Source organism: Diprion similis, chromosome 7, assembly GCF_021155765.1.
Source record: "Diprion similis isolate iyDipSimi1 chromosome 7, iyDipSimi1.1, whole genome shotgun sequence".
Lineage (NCBI taxonomy): Eukaryota > Metazoa > Arthropoda > Insecta > Hymenoptera > Diprionidae > Diprion > Diprion similis.
The window spans coordinates 1,675,511-1,697,539 of NC_060111.1; the positions used below are offsets into that span (position 1 = coordinate 1,675,511).

General features: G+C 42.5%; 1 protein-coding gene across 1 annotated transcript; it reads left to right on the forward strand.

Moving 5' to 3' along the window:
• The first annotated feature begins 1,695 nt into the window (after positions 1-1,695).
• On the forward strand, positions 1,696-21,601 carry LOC124408195. Its single transcript, XM_046884945.1, has 9 exons — positions 1,696-1,741; positions 14,226-14,468; positions 14,984-15,120; positions 15,182-15,382; positions 16,774-17,117; positions 17,414-17,633; positions 17,715-18,017; positions 18,143-19,431; positions 21,006-21,601. Exons 2-9 carry the CDS (start codon positions 14,237-14,239, stop codon positions 21,376-21,378), a joined length of 3,099 nt encoding a protein of 1,032 aa, XP_046740901.1. The 5' UTR covers positions 1,696-1,741; positions 14,226-14,236; the 3' UTR covers positions 21,379-21,601.
• Positions 21,602-22,029: the final 428 nt, after the last annotated feature.

Below are 22,029 nucleotides of genomic sequence, written 5' to 3' on the forward strand. Positions count from 1 at the left end.
GTATAGTTATACGATCCTGGAATATCACACCCCCGACAGCCCTGCATGTTCATTCAACTTGACCCTGCAGCAAAGGAAGTCTGAGGGTGGAGCAATGTTTTTTTTTTTTTTTAATTTCTAATTTTTTATAATATATTCTTTATTCCCAGGCGGATTAGGATATCGAATAAACAAACCATCGGCGCAATGATTGAAAAATATGTATTTGTGTAGAACAGGGATATTTTTTTCTTTCTGTTAGTGTATATGTGTGTGTGTGTGTCGGTATTTTACCGTCCGTTAAAACTCTGCGATAATTATATTTCACCCAACGACAACGGTTAATTGATCATTCTACAAAGAGCATTGTAGAGAGAATAATAAGTGTGATTAGCAAAAAATGAAAAAAATAAAATGTAATTAAATAATTACGGACTAGCCTCGCATCGGAAAAAATCTGGAAGACTTGAAATTGTCAGGGGTTCATTAACTTGGTCATGGCAAAAATTGAAAGCATTAGTTTCCTATCGTGGGAATAAAAAAATTATTTTTTTAGGTATCAGAAGTCTATTTTTTTCGTCTAGAAATGATATTATTATATTTTTTTTCAATTCGAATCGAATTTGAAACCGAATATACAATATTTATACAGAGTGAATAATCTGAATGAATCAGGTTTTAGTAACTTTACTATAGAACTGGGTAAACGTTTTCTAAAAACCAGAATTCAGGTCGTGGAAAGTCTGAAAATGTGATGCAATTTTTCGTAGCCATCCAATTTCGATTATAAAACACATCCAATAAAATTTTGGACCGTTGCACAGGGGATGATTTCAATATTTCAGAAACCTCGGACGATCCGCACTGACAAGTTAACCACTGACTACAATCTGCTTAGTGAAAGAAGAAAGAGAGAGAAAGAGAGAGAGAGTCGAGAGGGTTTTTTCTTCACTGCAGCTCGGGGGTTGCGTTTTAGCTGCACCTGTCAATCGCTCCAAAGTCTGGCGTATAGGAGCCGCAGGCTTTACGAAGCCGCCAACAGGTACAGCGAGGTTGCGGCTGCTCTGTGCTTGCACGGCACCAACACAAGCATCGTCGAAGGCGAGCCGGAGAGTTCGGCTCGATGCTGATCGCTGCTCGACCTGGCTGGCGCCCTGGGGTGGCTCTGGGGGTTGGTTGGGGCGGTTTTCGGCAGCCGGGTGCTCGGCGGCCGGGCGAGCTTCGGGGGTGGTGAGGGTGGGGTGGAGGGGAGACGAGAGGCGGCCGGGCGCGCTGCGCAACCCCCACCCGGAGCTCCGGGACGCCGACGTCGTTGTCGAGCACCCCACGCGCCCAGCCGAACGACGGCCTCAGTGCCCGGCCACCGGAGCTGCGAAAACCCGCCCGAGTTTTCCCGCAGCAAACGCAGTCGCGCCTCCGACACGGAGGGTAAATAGACCGGGATAATGAGCCGGTGATTACGCCGCGTTTCATCCGCATCTGCATGGATAAGAATTTGCGGATAATATCGTAACGTTCGATAATATTTATATTTACATAATTTATATATACACGTACGCGGTGTATAAATATTATTTATTTACAATATATCTCTGCATACTGAAACTCGACTGTTGGGATAAATCATCATCATCAATTATTTTTTTTTTTTTTTTGTACATTCTCACCGAGTAGTTTTTTAGGATTTCTTTTTTTCAACCCCTTGTCCATCCCCCCCTGAGTGTCTACCGCGGACCGATTTGCCCAGCCGAATATTGGACATGTAAGTTACAACGAAAAATGTTTATTATCCAATGTATCGTGCGTATAATTCAACCCCCTTCGATAACTACCCCTGGTTATTTTAAATGGTTTTAACAGAATCTCGTAGTCCTTTTCTTAAAATTTTTTACTCTCTGTTTCATCAATTTTTTGTAAACATCCACCCGATGTTATCAGGCTATTCGTTTCCCCCCGTAACCGACGCGTACAACGCACTTATACTGGGACAGGTTATATTTAACCCAATCAATGTCCCAGATCGAGAATTATACACGATTTAGGAAGTTCGTGAGGCTTTGTTGCACGAATTCGAATTATACGAATAGATATGCAAATGTTCATCCCCTTCATCCCCCTCGACGTGAATTTACTAATTTTAAAACCGGCGGGAGGGGGATGCTTCCAAGTTGAAAACATCCCCTGGCCGGTTTGAGGTTAAAGCTAACCGCGTTGTGCATGCACCCTTAGACACGCATCGTCGGTCTGAGTGATGACGAGGGGGGACGTCGGCGCGCGTCGCGACGCTTCGACTCTCAAAGTCCCCGGGCACTCAAAGTCCAGGCGGGTTCAGGGTACGATTTTCGATACCTAAAACCGGATCCGGGGGCGATCCGGAGGTTGTGCGCGGTCAGGAACGCGACGCGCGAATTTCCCGGAATTGCAGCGAGGCACCATTGCGATTGGACATTGAACCCCCTGATCAGACTCAGGGTGTCCAGTGATCGTGGAAATTATGGAATCAGGGAATTTCATGTCGTATTTGGAATATAATAATTTTTTAGGTTCATAAAAATTTAGCCATTTGATGGGGAAAAAATAATTTTTTTTCCTTCAATTTTCAGGCAATGATTTTGTTAAATATTGTTTAAAAGTTCGATGAGCTGTGTTCTAGTCAAATATAAAATATTCTTGTTTGTATGAGTATATTGTATTATTTATTTATTGTGTATATGCGAGAACAAACTGGATAAATAATGATTTTTGTATGGAAAACCTGGAATTCTCAGGGAATTACGTTTTCACAAATAACTGGGCATGCACCCTGTCAGTGCGCGCATTTAAGTGCAGCTGCATCCCTCGAAAGGGGCGAATTACTCGGTCCGAGTAATTAGACAGATGCCAGGGACGAGAGATATTAAATAGGATCTGGTTTATGGCTCCTTTTCGTCTTATATTGCATCTCCCACTTAAAGAAGAAAAGAGAATTTAAAACTTCACTTTGAATTCTCGTTGATCGTTCAAATCTCACGTATCTACGATTGAAACCGCGAGATGAAAAGAATTTTCTATTAAAAATTTTTATCCAATGATCTTTGAAAACATTTTTTACAGTTTTACAAGGAAACAGAAATTCGTTACTACGAACAATAAAAATATACGAATTAAGAATCAATTATTTCAATATTATTCAATATTTTTTTTTTATAATAGAAACAGTTTTCACACAGAAACCTTCGATTATATTTTCATTTTTCTGTACTAGGCGTTAAGCTGTGTCGAAACTGAATTTTTTTTGACACAACGTACCTGTATATAAATTCAAAAGAAAACGAGAAATTGCAATTTTTTTTCACAAGTTTGAAAATTAGGTAATTCCTCAATGTGGTTTTGCAATAAGTATAAAAACGAAAAAGCGAACAAACGAAGGAAGTAAAAAACAAAGAGAAATCAGGTAGTTAAAAATGCTCATTTTAGATCAATTTTTTTACTACTTGTTTCAAAGCCGACCGTCGCCGCTAATTGAATCGTTGCGCTTTGCGGCGGTGGTGGCGGCGGTCGACTCGATTATGCTAATTAGTTTGTTCCAACCATTGTGCAAATTGATCCAAAATAAGTATCCGCATGCTTATATATACGACTCGTCGTAGCGATGCGTAAAATGCGCGTGATTTTAAACACTTGCTTGCACTAACACGATTTGCAAAAATTGCGCAGTTTATGAGAAGTTTCTTGTTCACCGATTCGTCGATTGCTCATCGGGGGTTAAATCGATCCGCGCTATTTTCTCCCGGATTCGAACAATGCGACTGTATCAGATCCTCATCCCGGGGAAATTATCCTGCAAGAGACTGTAATACGCGGATAAGAACGGACCAGATCGCTCGTTTCCAGCTGCATGTATAGCCTCTCGCAATGCGCTGCTCCAGTTACAAGACTCTGCGCTATTCGACCCACCGCACGCTGCAAAATTCTCCCTCCAAACTGCAGACTCGAGTCCTGCGCTATCCCTCGAACGATCGAATCACTCTGATCTTTTTAACAAAGCGCAATTTTTCACATTGCGTGCTTTCACTTTAGTTCCACCGAAGGAAACTCCTCTCCTCGCTTTTAGAAAAAAAAAATCGAAAATACTGCTTTTCGAAAAGCGCATTTGAGGACGAAATTTTTTCAATCTCTTATACGGGATTCGGCATTGCTTTTACTCTGTGTTTACACTGATATATATATATGTATGTCACCTCGGAAAGTTTATTAATAACGAAATGACACCGCAGTAATAACGATAATGCAGAGTTTACTTGAAATCAATATTTGCTTCTTGCCTACTGGACATTTTCAGACAGGTATATATATATACATACATTACCCACAACCCAGTGCATTAGGGTGTTTGAGAAAAAAATAATTTCCCATTTTTCACCGTGGGAACCACTTGAAAAGTTTTTTTTACGTTAAAAGAAAGATTCTGTGAAAATATACACAATTTTTCACTTTTTTCAAATTCACGAAGAATCAGGTTGTAGCACTTCAATTAATATTTCTTCCCTCGCATTCACATTCAAAACCCAAAAATCACGATCCATGATAAACGACTTAAATTAAAAGTTCATATTAAGTTATAACTATTTCATGATATTCAATTAACAATAGAAAAGTCGTCAGATCCGCTTTTCAAACATCGACTGGAGACTTAATATTACAAGCGTGAGTCTTCTAAGTGAAGTCTTCTAAATTCCCCCCCAAAAAAAAAAAAAAAAAAAAAAACATCTTCCACACAACGTCACGGTGGAAATGCGCGGAAATTTTTTTTTTTTCTGATACACACCCTGTATAGTGCAAATTTGAGTGTAATTTTTATCCGTAAAACGGACGTTTTCCGCACAATAAAAAACAAAACGTGTCCAATTCAATACAATACAGGCATATATATTATGCAGATAAGTGAAGGGGTGTATGCATATGCACATGGATCCATGCTCCGGAACATTGCTCCTGACGTGTTCGTCGATATTCAAAGTGTCCGGGTGCCTCGGAAGCCGTCCTGCAGCGCGTCTTGACTGCCAGGATAATTTCACGAAGGGTTTCGCCGAGGGTTATCAATTATTGCCGAGCTGCCGCAACGCCTTCAGCCGGGGCTAAACCGCCGCCCCTTCCGACCGGAAGTGCGGACTGCCCCTAACGCCGTCGGGATTACTTTCGTATCTGAGCTTTAAATATGCCACTGAAAGCGCGAAAATTAGTGGAAAAGCAGCGGGGATGCTTTCGAGAGTTTTTTTCAATTTTTTTTCCAAATTTTTGGCCGGCGAGATGCTGTCATTTTTCGAAAAACTAACTCCAGACATTTTGCCAACTTCACGTCCCTGCGGTTTCAAACTTCGCCGACAAATTTTGCTGCGATTGGGATCCGAGATTTTGAGTCTTCGTCATCGAGGATTTGGGGTGGGTTTCGGGATGCTCCAGACGAATTTGGGGTGTCAGGGAGCAATTTAAAATAAGCGAAGTCAAGTGAAGAATAAATTATAATTACCGGATGATTCAGTTTCTTTGTTTTGTTTTTTTTCTTTGTGTTATACGTTCTTCGACGCTGAATGCGAATTTCAAAAAATTCAATAAGAATTGGAAACAACCCCTAAAACGGGGTGGATTATCAACATTGTTTTAGACAGTGTTCTTGAATGAGATTTACATGAACATTTATTTTGAGACGATGCGGAGGATGAAAACTACCCCTCTGCATTGAAATTTGTAAATCCAATGTCAATTCCGAGATCTCTGTTTGTTAAGCAATAAATTCCAAACGTTTTCAGCATACGTTTATTATAAAATTTCTCCGCTAATGAATTATATTAACGAAGATACGTTTTTGTTTGCATATAATTACTTATAACAATTATAAACAATCACGGATTCGAAAAAATTACTAATCACTCCAAAGTTGAAGTCTTTTTTTTTTCTACCGGAGAATACAAAATGAAATCAAAATCTTCCGTGGACTGTAAAAAAAATGACAAAAAAAAAAAAAAAAAAACAAACAAAGAAAAGATAATTCTAAATAAAAGATGAGCCCAAAATTCTGAGGAAAAATTTGTAATTATAACAAGCGCTCAATCTTTTCCCGCGGATTTCTTCGCTTCGAGGAATTCCTGCAATTTTATATACGGTCATGGCCATATATCCACATGTAGTAGGTAGTTGAATTATAGAAAAAATTTCAGGCTGCATTTTCACTTCGGCGAGGTATAATAATATCAGTGAAAAAATTCTTCATCAATGTTTTTCTACCGTTTCTCTGAGCCGCCGGGATACAGTCTCTGAATAAATGTTGAATTAACTTACTTAACAATAATATTTAAAACAGTTTTTATCACCTTGACGATAAAAATTTCTCGTCAAGTTTTATAAATTTTTTTTTTTTTTCATGTATAGCCAATACGGTTGAAATATTTTCAAAACTTTTCACGAATAATCATACAAGGAATGACTGTTTTTTTTTTTTTTCGTTAGTCACCATGAAAATATCGTTCAACATGACGAAAACAAAAACGAAATGGATAATCACAAACAGGAAATAGAAAATCATAATATTAATATTAAGAGCTCAAACTTTTGCAGAATTAAAAAATTTTTTTTTCTCGTCATCTCAAACGATATTTTCACGATGACTAATGAAGAAAAAAAAATAGTCTTTTTTTTGGCTCACCTTAATAGACACACATATATATATATATATATACGTGTGCATAAAGAATCGATGTTGCAGCGTAAAATTTCCGTAGTTTGTTCGTCGTCGTAACTCGCCGACGTTTGCAGTTTTCCGAGTCTACGACGTTCCGTTCCGTCTGCTGATTTTTCTTTCTCTTTTTTTTTTATTTTGTTCTCTCTCTTTTCTTCACTTTTATACTCTCCCCTATTTTCACACAGTCCTTCTTCTTTTACTTTCTCCGCTCCTCTCCGCGGGAAGAATTTTTTTTTTTTTTCCCCCCAAAGAGAAAGAAAAAAACAATAACGTAAAAAATGAAAAAAAAAAAAAAAAACAATCCGTGTCTATTCTGTAGCTATACGTACCGTTTTTTTTTTTTTTTTTTTTTTTTTTATCGTCTGTGGATATAATTCAGAATCGAGTTGTGCAGGAATAATACTCTCTCGTGAAAAATTCTCACCTGCACGCGGCTTGTTCCACGCGCGGGCGGAATCGGCGATGTGAAAAAGGTTGGGGGATAAAGTTTTTCGCGACGTTTCAAAATGGCGAATTGAGACGCGGGCGCGGGGCAAAAAAAGAAAAAAAAAAAAAAGAAAAGAAGGAGAGATATCTTGCCGGGACGAGAGAACCGATGCACACACGACTCGAGATGTCCTCGTTCTGTGCTCCTCCTGCAGCTCCCGGACGCCAGGGAACAGAAGTAAGAAATTTGTTTGCAGGGATCAGGCAAGACGAATGGCGGTGATTTCGTCCAATCGTCGAAGCAGCCTCGCCTGCGATCGTTTTATTTGCAATACCAGTCAGTCCTCGCGTTTGCGGGTGATTCTTAGATGCTCGCCGAAATCCGAGCGCGAAATCCTTCATCAAGGATCGAGGACATTTTTCACTTTTCGTAAATTTCGCTTCCGCCCCAATTTGCCAAACATTTTTTTATTCCTGCTTCAGGACCTTACGGACTACGTGATTCTATTGCAGAAATTCAACTGCGAAGTAAGGTTTAGATTTCACGCTGTGGTTGAGAATTTTTTTTTTTTTTATTTTGATTTTGTTTTTTTTTACACTGTATTTTAAATTTCATTGCGTTAAAAATGTACCGAAGTACCAACGAAAAATCGGTGAAATAAAAATTCTCTACTCCGTCAATAGAATAACATTGAAAATCGAAAAGATCTCTTATCAAAAGAATTCAAAATTCGCTTGAAATCTACCGAAGTTAAATAATGTAGAAATATTTTATTTAAAAAAAAAAAAAAAAAAAAAAAATATATACAATTTTGGTAAAACCGTATTCGAAAAAATTCACAGCTACACCTACAAGAATTGAGTGATTACCTGGAATATCACTGATTTACGATATACTGAAAAAACAACCAAAAAAACTCCACTAGGAGGAAGGGAGAAAAATTGAAGACAAAATCCAAGGTTGAAGCGAATTTACACTCGAAATTATGTGCAGAAAATGACAAGGGGATGCACTGGGATTACGAAAGTGTTAAAATATGGGTTGAAATTGTGGTTTTTATTCGGATAATAAATCCCGATCAATCCTGTCTCGCACGCTCGACTCGTCACATTATACGTATATAATTTGAAAAAAAGTTTAAAATCACTTTTTGCTACTCGGTTATGTCTACACCCCGTATATCCACTTAAATCATAATCCTTCTTTGAAGGCCGGCTTAACGGATATATACTCACCCTGCAGGTTCCGCGGCCATCGGGTAGCGGCAAATTTAAGTTCGGCTTAAATTTTAAGTGGAATCTCCTGCAGGTGAATTGAGTCCCTGCGCCATACTCGGGGAGAGCTTTTTACTTCTTAAGTTTTCCCTGCCGTATCCACACAGTCTGCAAACTCGAGCGTCTCACCTTGGCCAGCAAATCCTCACTCGAATGAAGCATTAAATTTTCTTTATCCATACTCATCGTATGTGCGAATTCAGTATAATTAATTACAGAAAAAAAAAGTCGCTGCAATTTATTCAAATTTCTCATTTTACAATCTCATCTTCGGTGATAATTCTTACCTGCATAAATTGCAATATTCACGATATTGAGGGTAAAAAAAAAAAAAAAAAAAAACAACACCCCGACGTTGCACTAGACTGAATTTATTTAAATATTTTTTCTCTCTTTACATTTTAGCGAGGAAAGTCTGATAAATTTTTTCACTTCTTGACCGGAACGAGGATGGCGAGGTTATACGAGCGAAGCAGGAAGGCTGGCTGACCTGCCTGCGGAAATAAAACGTTTGCTAAAAGTCGGGAAGAATATGGCCCTGCGATTCTGCTGTCCATGTATGTGTAAGGATTGTAGGGATTTTATTTGTTCGCGAAACGAGCCTTGCGGTCCGCTCGCTCCTTATGGAGGAATAACCTTCCTCGGGGATATGCTTTTGTATATATGTATACACTTATCCTGCAACTTTTACGCTCTGCTGACTTGGTAAGGAATTACAAATCCACCCCCACCCCACCCTCCACTCCCCACACACACATACTTCCGTACATCTATATCATATTATATTTCATTCACCGCGATCTACACGACCGTCATAGCCATAGCCATAGCCATAGCCATAGCCATAGCCGTGGCCGAGCGATTAAAAGCCGAGCAGCTCGTCAACGCGCAGAGCTTGAGAACTTTTTTTACATCCTCCGTTTATATTCACGCACACAGACGCGTTTCGTACCGAGTTAAGTGAGCTCGGGGGGCGGGGCGGGGGGGGGGGGGGGGGTGGAGGTTTGCAATCAAGCATAGCTGTCCTCGGTTCATCGAATTATTCAGACTTTCAAAAGCAGACTCCACCGGCCGAGTCGTCGATAAGTCTTCTTTTTTTTTCCCTACCCCCCACAGGAGCTCGGCCAGTGTATAATTGTCGGAATTTGTTTCATGTGTAGGTAAACTCCGTATATAGCCTTTGAGTGCTTAATTCCAGCGCGGTGAATCGTCTGAAGGGTAAAAAATCGAAGTAAAAAAAGAGATGAAAGAAAAAAAAAAAGAAAAGAAAGAAAGAAGACAAATTCGGAGAGACCAAAAAGCTCCCTTAATGCACATACCTAATACGTACGTGTATGTACTATAGGGTGAATTTTATACATGTATAACGATCCGTGAAACTGAGCCTGAAAACAGGAATACCATTAGCCAATCAAGCGGTCCGGATCTCTCGTTCGAGGCGCGAACAAAGTCTCTGCAGATCGTTACTCTCCTTTGAACGTCATTTAAATTTCCCGTTTCATCATCGTCATCATCTCGCGTGAAACGATAATTTCGGGATTTACCTTTCAAATAACGATAAATTCATACAAGTCGTTGATTTTTCAAACTTGACGGTTCCATTTTCATAAAATTAGGCGACGGTTGATGTACCCGTCATGCATTATATATATATATATGGTATAATGTATACAATGTATATTAGGGTGAGCCAAAAAATATGACTAGTTTTTTTTTTTCTTTTCTTTTCTTTCGTCAGTCACTGTGAAAATATCGTTCAAGATGACAACGAAAATAATTCTGTAATAGTTAGAGCCTTTAATATTGAGATTTTTCATTTCCCGTTTTCAGTAACACGGGAAATTTTTTTTTTCCTTTATTATACGCCGATCCGTTGTTGAATAATAAAATTCCGGAATCAAAAAAAAAGAAGAAAAAAAAAACAATTTCCTGTTTTGTTCAAACGGAAAATAAAAAATCGCAAATAGGAAATCTTAATATTAATATTAAGAGCTCAAACTTTGACAGAGTTTTTTCTCGTCATCTTGAACGATATTTCACGGTGACTAACGAAAAAAATAGTCATTTTTTTTTTTTTTTGGCCCACCCTAATGTAAACCAAAAAAACCGAAATTTTTTTTTTTTCTGGTCTCGCGTGACAAAATGTTAGTTTTTGATGCTTCAAGAGCCCACTCCAAAGGACAGTTCAAAAAAAAATTTTAACAGGTCGCTCCACATTTTTTAAAACGACAGAAATCGTTAAAAATCGTTAGTTTTTTTTTCATTTTTTTTCTCATTACGGTATAATTTTATAGACAAAAAAAAATAAGTCTCCGAAAGTTTCAGTTCAAAATTTGAATTTTGAAAGGTCGCTCATAATTTTTTTTCAATTTTTTGGTGCATATCTTTAGATCTTTTCGAGCGACCTTTTAATATTCATATTAAAATTTGATAAATTTTTTTTCTTCAATTTAGTAAGAAAGAATCGATAACAATACACCACGAAATGAATTAAAAATCAAACAAAATACTGAAAATATAATTTTTTTAATTTAATTCCTTGACTCTTTTAGACATTTTAGAAAATTTAGAGCGACCTCTTAAAGTTTTTTTTTTTTGAACTGTCCTTTGAAGTGGGCTCTTAAAACACCAAAAACTAACATTTTGTCACACGAGACTCAAAAAAAAAAAAAAAAAACAGTCGGATTTTTGCGCCACCCTACTATACATATACCTCGACGAGTGTAAGGCACTACGGTGAAAATGGCTGGTACATTTTTGGCATCGATCGGTGACCGCGACTGCAGCACAGCTGTGTGCGCACGTTATAAATATGTATATATAGAGTATATATAAGTATATAGCCACTTTCTTCCGTCCGTAAAAAGAGCCCTCCGACGAGAGGGAAGAGACCCTGTTTCCTTATTTCGTCGAGAAAGAGGCAGCGGCAATGTGATTAAGAGTTAAAGTGTTATTCTCTCCATCGTCCGGGGGTTGGTGTCTTTCCTCATCGTCAAAAAGGGCCCAGCGATCCCGACCAAATCTCTCTTCTCGTCTTCATCTCAATACCTGCAACTTCCTCACCCCCCGCCCCTCATCGCCACGGTTATTCGGCTCTCTTCTTTTGTCTAATGAAAACTCCCGGAGAATGATATTTATTATTACTATTATCATTATTATTCTCTCACTGCGATGCAATATTCACGCGCGGGCGAAAGTCTCATATTCCAGCTTTGAATACCCCTCCTTCTCCCCCCCCCACTCTCTCTTTCTTTCTCTCTCTATCTCTCTTGTTCCGAATCCTCAGTCAGACTGATGCACAATGTAATTGGTTTATAATTGCAAACTCAAGTCTGTAACGAGATCCAGAACTCCATTTCAAACCGTAATTCTCATGGAATGGATAAGAAAAAATGATAAAAAGAAAAAAAAAAAAAAAAAATGGTCTCACAGTTGTGTTATTGTAATCATTAGCCGAAGAGTTAAAGGGAAGAATGGAAACGGTTAGGGTTGAGAGCAGCTGCCTTAATTTAGAACCCATCTCAGGCTCTACGACACATTCATGCTTCCATATCGAAGCGGCTTATCTTAACGTTTATGTACCAACAGCATCAAAGTTCCTGTTGTTATAGTCGAAGCAGTGGCGGCTCTTCAAGTTGACCATTATGGTGGACTGGCGCCACTGCAGAGACGATGAAACCCCGTAAGGTCAAAACGGGAATAGGTACCAGGTACCTCCTTGCATCCCGGTTACATGAAGAATCTTCCATCACCATCAGCAGCAGCAGCAGCAACTTTAAGGGATGCTGCGCTGATTGATACTGATCCGCTGATGCAACTCGTCTGCAACTCAGGTATCAGCTGCAGCTTTTCTAAATGGCACAAGTTTTCTATAGTTCATGAGAAGAAGTTACCTCGCTGGTGCTTTTGTGCCGCGTATATCTTATAAAGAATTTTGAGCTTTGTCTGGTGAGTGAAAATTTTGGGAAAGTGGATTTTTCGCTTCTTCTTCTTCTTCTTCTTCTGAAAGAAGAAGGATGAGGGAACTTCCGTTGATCGGAGTAGAATCCTATTCGAGGAACTGCTATGTAGGGGATCGGAAGCTGACGCTGTTTGTCCGTTCGTTGGGTTGACATGGAAATTTTATAGATACCTTGTCGCCCGCCTCGCTCCTGCGGACGGAGCTTTCTTCCTCTTTTGAACTCCGCCGATACAGAAGTAGATACTCTCCGCGTTCGCCAATCCCTGGGAAATTGGATATTATGGTGGAACGGAGATATAAGTGTCTAGATATATGCGCGTTGTGCTTTTTTCCTCTTCCTCCTTAAACCGCTTCAACTTCTTCTTGGTTCCTCCCCTCATCGCGATGTCTTCGAAGAAAATCGCGTCGGCATGTGTGGGACTAAATTGGTTGAACCCCACGAGTGTAAGGCCTCGTGCATTCGTGCCTCGAAATTCCACCCTCATGAGATCTCTTTGACCCGCTGCTAACCTTTTAAAAAACGGGCTTCCCTTTCCCACGAAATCGTCTTAGACCTGGACCTGGGACAGTTGAAAGAGAAGAAGAGAAAAAAAAAGGAAAAAGAGAAACTCCGGGTAATCATTTTTCTCCGAAAATCGTGGAAAGCTTTCATGGCTGGCTGTGGATGGTCATTAGCTCGAATTAATCTCTTGTTAAGGTCTGTATTGTGCGCTGGTTACCTCTGCATAGGCTTGCGGTCGAAAAAGCAACGCAAGAAGCAGTCCGATAACCGTGAGTAAGTGGCTACACACTGGATCCTGGAGGTTCGGCCACCGTCGCACATAACGTAGGTGTACAATGTGCCAAAGAGCCTCTCATATCTCCGCCACCCTCGGCATTGTCTTCCGCCCTATCTGATATCCCTTTTACGCTCGCTCGCCGTACAATGTCGGCCGGATTCCACCCCCTCCTTTGTTTTTCCCTCCTCATTCACCCCTGGAAAGATAGGCAAACCTATAAACAGTTGCTCATTGAATCCGCGCAGGTTCCACCCTCTCGAATCGAGCGTATTGTCTTTTCCCATGTCGCGTCGCCCTCTATGTCTCATATTTACTGTAATTACAACCCGAACGAAACCTGCCATGCAACAACCATAAGCCACACCGAACGCTCATCGGAGACGCAATTACTCACTGATCAGGACAATGAGTCGACATGCCGGGAGGACTCATTAATTTCTCATCACTCTCATGCACCCTGCTCGTGTCACGCGACACGTCCTCTGATATTTTCGTTATTATAATCGAGCGCCATTTTCCAAAGCTTTCTCTGTCAATTTTGAGTTCAATTTTTTTCATAGATTCTACGTTTCCTACAAGGTAGAGGAAAAATGTCTACCGCCACGTTATTACCGATGATAAATTGCCACGGTGAGATAGTTCCAATTGTCGGTACAAGACGAGAGTTAATCGAGTCTGTTCGAAATTCATGGGTCTGAAATGGATTAGCCAGATTCAACGGGAAAAGTTGTTTGAATGAAACGAGATGTGCGGGTTGGATCAAACAGATGAGTTGACTTGGTCTTATTGTTGTTAATTTATTTTATAACTCGATATTCACATACTTGTTATGCAAGTCATACTACCGCGCTGCATGCGGTTACTAATTGTGGAGTAAAAGCAATTTACGTCTGATTGGATTGAAACTCATTAGCGTTACATGTTTCCACCACGCAATTACCACGTTTCTATAGACGAAATTAAAGTCCGCTGGATTTGAAAATTGCGATGAATTACCCACGATGAACGGATATTCAAAGGACAAAAAATCCTCTCGTTCAAGCAGAGGATAAGGCAGCATAATCCGGAGTACCGATTCAATTTTCAGGGTGAAGGGGGATGTTGGTGCGCTGGCAGTTGCTGCTCACAGCCGCTACAGCGGCTGTCCTCGTTACCGGAACGTCGGTGGCATCCGCTAGTCCTTCGACTTCATCCTCAACCCTTGCAAGCTCGACGGGCTGCCGACCATCCGAATATCTCTGCGATACGGGGCAGTGCGTTGCGCAAGACAAATTCTGCGATGGGGAAGACGATTGCGGCGACAAGTCGGACGAGCCCAGATACTGTTCTCGTGAGTTTTTGAGAGGCAGGATGTAATGGCTTATACAGTTGGATGAAATTTTTATTTTCTTTTTTCTTCTTGGTTTGAATTTCACAGTCTTAATTCGCCGTGCAGAAAGCAGCGAACTCGAGGATTTTAAATTAAAAATTGCTACCCTCCTTCCCTGTAAATCCTGTGTACAACCTGGTGGAGACTCGCGTATTCTATCAATATTCCGTATTAATTTACCCAAGTTTTCCAACTCGTTAAAAGTATCGCCAAGAAACACCCCTCGGGAGCTCTCTTGGGTTTTAAAGGGTTCGCGTGTTTCGAAAGTCGTGAAAGAATTAAGAAAGTAACTAGCGCAAAAGCTTATTACATATATATATATAATGTTGAAAGTTGTACCGAGAGTTTGCAGGCAAACCGGGTTGGAAACGAGGCTCGAATTTACGACGATCGAGTTGCATTCGAGTGCAAACTGCACTTCGCGACACTTTATCCCCGTAAATTACACGCGAAATCGAAGGTGATTTCCTTTCCAGCCTGTAACCGGACCCTCTTCGGCGATGTGGGCCGTACTTACGTAGTCGAAGTTCGCCGACCGCGGGAGGACCGGTTGCCCTTTTTGTGCAACTTGAACTTCACCGCGGCCGGAGGCGATTTGGGGGATCTTGTCCAGGTGAGGAACGACGATTGTCTTGACGACTCCAGTATCAATTATCTTGTAATTTCCGGTCCAGCTCACCTTCGACACCTTTACCGTCGGCCGCTTCCTCTCCTTCACCTCCGAGGGATGCCCCGATGGCTACATGACCATACGAGAAATCGGACGACCACCGACCGGCGGTCAATGGTGCGGCAGTGCCTGGGGCTACACGGTATACTACAGCGAGACGCCATCCATCAATCTCACCCTCTTCCTGTCCCGCCTCTCTGAGCAGGTGAGCCCGCGCCCTCTTTTTGCCCGCTTTTCATCGTCCGGAACACTTCGGAGCCCCGGAATTAGCCCCTGATGACGGAGGCTTTTTTCATTCATCTCGAACCTTCGCTTTCTCCGGTTCTCGCGAGGAAAGCACCCGAGGTGTGCCTCGTTGATTTTTTTCACTCCGCGATACGTTCTACTACCTCAAAAAACACTGGACACCTATTTTTATTCACCTGCCAATTCGACAGTTCAAGTTCACCCTTTCAATTATCCCAAAGTTTACTCCCAAAGACCGATATTTTTTTCAACAAACCAATTTGACTTTATTTGCTATCAACAGATGATGAAATACGCACAGTGTTTTTACCCTCAGAGGCTACATCCGTTATTTTTTGGAAGTGAACTTTGGCCCGGTTTTCGCCCCTTAAGGTGCTTGTAATGACCCGTTGTACACCTCGAAAACGCGGGGATACAAAACTCTTATACCGCTCAAGCGATCAGAGTGAAACTTGGGTAGTTAATGCCTTATTTTGGCAGAAAGTGGAGCGTCCTTTTACTTTTTCAAAATTTGGAAAAAGATTTTACAGACTGGTTACCACCCACAGAAATTGGCCAAATTTTCACATTTGCACGGAATGGATCGAACTATCCGATATGATGCCACTTGGCGGTGATGAAACGCACATTTTGAGCCCAGTCCCATGAGATTTGATGGTGAAATGACGAAATGGCAGCTGATCTAGTTTTCGATTACGAATAACATCGAAATCTCATTTTGGTGACATTTGTCGGTAATTTTTTACCGACATTACACGCATACATTACCAGCATGCGCGTAATGTCGATAACAAATGTCGCCAAAATGAGATTTCGGTGTTCTTCATAATCGAAAACCAGATCAGCTGCCATTTCGTCATTTCACCATCAAATCTCATGGGACTGGGCTCAAAATGTATGTTTTATCACCGCCGAGTGGCATCATACCGGATAGGTCGATCCATTCAGTGCACCTGTGAAAATTTGGCCAATTTCTGTAGGTGGTAACCAATCTGTAAAATCTTTTTCCAAATTTTGAAAAATTAAAAATACGCTCCACTTTTTGCCAAAATACGGCATCAACTGCCCAAGTTTCACTCTGAACGCTTGAGCGGTATAAATGTTTTGCATCCCCGCGTTTTCGAGGTGTACAACGCGTCTTTACAAGCACCTTAAACGGCTGGATTGGCACCTTAAAAAAATACGTCTTCGTTGTCTTTCGATGAACCAGAACCTCTCAGAGACTGAGAGGAAAATGGACGAGGTACACCTGGAGTAGCTAGGTACTTCCGTCGTCATCTTCCGCCGCGATAACTCGTCTCGGGACGTTTGACCGCAGCTCAGAACTTGACTAGTCGAAAAATTCCGCAGGGCGTCGGCTACAACTTCGACTTCAAGCTGTCTTACAAGTTCCTGCGCCGCAGTGAGGCGCACCTCCGATACGGCAACAGCACCATGGCGACGTGGAGAGGAGACCTGGTAAACGGGACCTACTGCGACCGGGTTTTGACCCGGTGCGACACGCGGGCTTGCCGCCTCCAATCCCCGAACTACCCGGGTGTCTACCCCAGGAACGTGACCTGCTACTACAGGGTGGAGCAGATGCGAGCCCCGCCGGGTCACCGGGCGCTGCTAGCAGTCAGCCAGCGAAACAGCCATAAAATCCACATCAAGGATCAAATTGTCAAATACGATAGGAGCCAGCGGATATTAAGGTGTGTAACGTTCATTCCATTCCCGCTGTTGCCCTCCCTCCCCCCCCTCCGCTCCCGCTCTGCTCGTAAATCCTACACCGGAAAATAAGTTACCCAGTTCTCTCGAGCCTCCGAGTGTGGAGAACGTGAATCTACCTGCTGCCTGCACCGTGCATCATGCATGCACGGGATTTTATGTCGCATGAAAGCCCATCAAAGCTACAAAGCTACAGAGTCTGCATACCATCGTCTTTGCGAAATCCCTCCGACTGTGTAATTCAAACTCTGCTTTTCTCTCATCGACGATCATTTTCCAGGGTCTGGGACCAGTGCAACGTCGTTCAAGACTACCTCACCGTCTACGACGGTGGATCGACTTCTGACAGAGTGTTGGTCCGCCTCTGCGGAGGGGATGCCGTTCCTGATATAGTCAGTAGCCATAACACGATGCTTCTAGAGTTTCACACGTCGCCTTACGACAACCCTTTTCATCCGGTTCCGCTCAGCTTTCTTCCTGGGTTTGAACTGGAAGTGCAGGTATGATTTAGGACTACTTTCACCAGTGGGGCGAAAGTGTTTTATGGATCCATCTTTCTTTGGCGCCTCGCCCCTCGACAGGTTCTCTTCGTCGACGAAAAGTCCCGCAGCTTTGTCAAGGAGAACAACAACTGCGACTTCTACATCTCCGGATACGAAAGCTCCTCGGGTATTTTGGAAAACCCGAGGCACTCGCTACCCCCCAATACCACTTGTCGGTATTACTTTCAGGGAAAGGCGAGCGAAATCGTCTGGATATCCTTTGTCAAGTATTACGCAGCGAGCTCTGACCCTGCCGCTAACCTCGACTCTGCTGCAGAGTGCAACACGAGGCTACAGATATGGGACGGAGCTTATCCGTCGGACAAACAATCGGCCCCAAAGGTGATTATCATTCATTCGTTCACTACTTTTGGACATAAAATCGAATGTAGTACAGGTGTAACCTGATCATCACGATAGTCCGAAGAAAAAATGTCACTGTAACTTAAATCTTCATCGATTTTCAGAACGTTTCACTGATGGGTGAATTCTGCAAGGACGATATACCGCGTCTCTGCGATCACAGCCTTCTACGGAACAGCAGCCGTCAGACGCGCCCCTGCAAGCTATCCGAGAGCTACGTATCCACGGGAAAAGACCTGACCCTGGAGCACATCCTACGTCAAGGAAGCGCGTTGTACCCGATAAGTTTCGTGCTGCGTTACGAGTTCGTACACTCAAGTTCCACAGGTGGTGTTCCAGTGCAGGAGGCGATGTCCTGCGACGAGGTCTTCCGCTCCTCGCAGGCTCCAAGGTCCGGGAAGTTCGCCTCCCCGAAAAGCGTCTTCTTCTACGGACGTGGTGGGGCTCAAAACCTGAGCTGCATCTACCGCTTCGAAGCGGATCCGGAGCAGCGTGTCCAACTAACGTTGGGCCCAGCGTCCTTCGGGGACCGAACGCGGTGCGTCTCGTCCACGGACCCATTGGTGGGTCGGTGGGGCTGCGAGTACCCGTCATCCCCAGGGCTGGTAGCGGAAATCTCGGTGTCCGAGTTCCCGTGGCCGGGGGTGAAGTTGGTGCGGGATTGTCTCTGCTCCAACACGAGCGGTGCGGTGAGTTTGCGGCCGCTCACAGCGGCAGTGGTGGAAGTGCGGTTCCGCGTCACGGGAATGAACATCACCCAGGACTACAGGAACTTCTTCTTCGAGGGGCGGTACCAGTTCCTAGAGGCCAATGAAGCCGCCGAAACCGGATGCACCTCGCGTCTCGAGGAGCGACGGCTACGCGGAACCAGCGGCGAGATCTCCCTCCGTAACCCGCTGCCCCCCAGGACCCCCTTGATCCCAGGCTCTGGTCCCCCCGCAGAGGAACAACCCCTCGCCACCGACGACGCTGCCACCGCCTCGCAGTGCGTAAACGAGCCCTGGCTCATCGAGCCCGAGGACTCGCAAATGAACTTCCTGTACCTCAGAACCGCTGGCTTCGGCATCAGCCCCGAGACCGTATCCCAGTGCCCGACCCTGAACAGGATCGTCGTTTACTCGGCCGCTGACACCCGTCGGAGAAATGTTATTTGCCCTGAGGGTGGACCGGAAGGACTCAAAACCGTTGATTTCTTCTCCGACGGATGGAACGCCAGCCTTTCAAATCACTCGGTTCTCATCATGCCACACGCCCGGAGCTTCGTCGTCGAGTTCCTGCAGCGGGAACCTGGATACTACGCCGTCACTTGGATGGCCATTTCGAAGCGAGCGTCCCTCGCGCTCCCAGCTGGTTCCGCTTTTGCCATTTCACCCGTTCACGACTGTCTCTACAGGTAGGATGGCTGGTTTTTAAAAGATGGTGGATCCACCCCAACCTTCCCTCGCGGAGGTGGATGGATGGACTCTTTTTACCCAACTGCTTGGAAAAAGTTTTTCACGATTGCCTTGCAATTTCTCGCTAATAGTCCACCTTTATGACCGCCTATAATTCGGCACTGAAACAACGGGTTCGAGTGACATTATTGTTATTATACCTACGGACCTGCGGGTATACCCTTCTAGATGAGACTGCCTCCGCTCAAACTACCCCAGATACGATAAACTTCAACTTTATATATTTACTGCATTGCTCGTCGGTGGAGAAAAAGAGAGGGGGAGAGATTTGCCGGCTTCGATGGCTTTGTTCTACGGTGATGTGTATACAGTTTGTTCAATAAACTTTTCCGTCCCGGGTAATCCTGATCAGTCGTGGTAAATTGGGGTCCCACAATTAGTTACGGCTTAAGGGAAACAGGGCGGAAACGAATTTTATGCCTGTCGACATTCGACTGTATATCCTTGGCTTTGTTTTTGTTTAAAATTTTTTCATTTTGTCGTGATTGATTGGATTAATTTCGAAAGTGTCAAGAATCAAATTCTTTTATCGACACGTTACTCGTGAAAATTCTTTTCAATATTCAGATTCCTGAACCGAAAAACAAGAACAAAATTAGAAACCTAAAAAACAAGAAAAACTGAGATAACTTTTACGCAGCTTGAAACTTGATTCGAGTACAAAATTTTGCAATTAGTCCAACTTGATTCCAGCTCGCACTGATCCCCTGATAAGTTGGACGAGGTCGACGATAAAAAGTGTTACGTTTTATTGATCTCACTTTATATTTACACATTGTGTGTATAGTTATACAACGTGAGTACTCACGTGATACAAAAACATCTGCGAGACGAAGTCGTAACAAATTATTTGAGCCAGCTCAATGCACGCATCCGTAAATCCGAGCATCAAACTTGATAACGAATCTTTTTCTTTTTTCTTTCTTCTTATCTTTTTTTTTTTTTGCGTCTAGACTGTTATATATCTTAATCGGATGATCCCAATCTCCCGACTTTTTCAGCCTGGCAGTAACCGACACTCGCCGATCAAAGTCTCCGGGGAAAAATCTTTTTTTATCGTTCACATGATTCTGTCCTCTTGTTATTTGTACAATTCACCGTCTGAGGGAAATTCCTCAGCTTTCTTTTTCTCTCGATTTCATTTAAACTCTCCCTCTAATCTGTGATAACATTTTCTTACTAGCCATTCTCGTTCAGTATAAATGATTTCGTCAATCGAGTAGAATTACAGTAAGAAATTTTTGCAGGTTTTTCGCAACAGCTAAGAAAATAATTTTCATTTTGTTGATTGATTCAATTTTGGGCGTGATTGTGATTCCAAGATTGAAAAGTTTCGAAAGCGTCAAATTCTGGACTTTTTTTTGTAGAAAAACTTGTAAGTGAAATAGAGAAATCGAACTTGACGTTTCTTCAAAACTTTATTAAGTGCTTCCGGAACTTCAGCCCGCCCATCCAATTATCTAAAAATTCAATATTCGCGTTAAATTTTAATAACTAAACGGCCATTTTCCAGATGCCCGGAGATCCAAGCGTGCATAAACGGCGCGCTTTGGTGCGACGGAGTCCGTCACTGTCCGTCAGGCTTCGACGAGGAGGAGGGCAACTGCTCTTATCGTTTCGGTGTCACGTTGCTGTACGTCGCAATTGGCGCGGGGGCGTTGGGAATATTTGCAATTTTGCTATTGGCGACGGGGTGCCTAAAGTACTGCCTGTACCGTCACAGGGCGCGAAAGAAGAAGAAGAACGTGGCTATAAACGTGAACAACTTGCACGTGAATCACACCCACCCGAACAACGGCCTGACCGGAAGTAGACTGAGCAATCGTTATCTAGCAACGCCGCAGGAGATGTTCCTCGACAATTACGGCAAGGACAGTATTTGTTGACAGCAGGTTATATCGAACGTCGAGACGACGGTGTGATCGTTTAATTTTTTCTTTCTTTCTTTCTTTTTTATACCACGAACATAAATTATAACGATTAATGTATAATTACATCGCGTTCGCCCGATGGTTCACCGGATGCAGGTGCGGGCTGCCGGTGATATAGGATAATGAAATTGTAAACCAATAAGATACCTACCTAATTCGTAATGTAACGATGATGTAGAAACTAGTTATTAAACACACATGCATAATGTATGATTTAACGATGCTCGTTATACGCGATTTCATTCAGACTCGGCTGCTTCCGGTTCATCTGAAATTGCTGTTTCCGGCTCATTGAGGCGGTGGATGGAAGGGGGATCAAGGAGATCTGAATATTAATCTGCAATGATTAAGATCGATGATTTAATTTCCAATCAGAACAGAAAAGAAACAATAATTTTAATCTTTACACCGAATCCCTTTCCCCCGAGATATTTTCATCTTGGAAGAAATCGAGTTCTGCTGTTTTTCAACAAGTGATAAGACAAACTAAAATTACGCAACGTTTCAGGAGTAAGAAAACATCTGGCATACATTAAATATTAGTAAAACGGAAAATCAGTGAAACGACGATTTTGCTCCTGTTTTCTGTCCAGCCTCTCGATCATT

Excerpts from the sequence above, each read along its gene's own strand:
- LOC124408195 (XM_046884945.1), top strand. The coding sequence starts at position 14,237 with ATGTTGGTGCGCTGGCAGTTGCTGCTCACAGCCGCTACAGCGGCTGTC. Across the intron at positions 17,118-17,413 it reads AGGAGCCAGCGGATATTAAG|GGTCTGGGACCAGTGCAACG; the intron begins GTGTGTAACGTT and ends ATCATTTTCCAG. Across the intron at positions 19,432-21,005 it reads GTTCACGACTGTCTCTACAG|ATGCCCGGAGATCCAAGCGT; the intron begins GTAGGATGGCTG and ends GCCATTTTCCAG.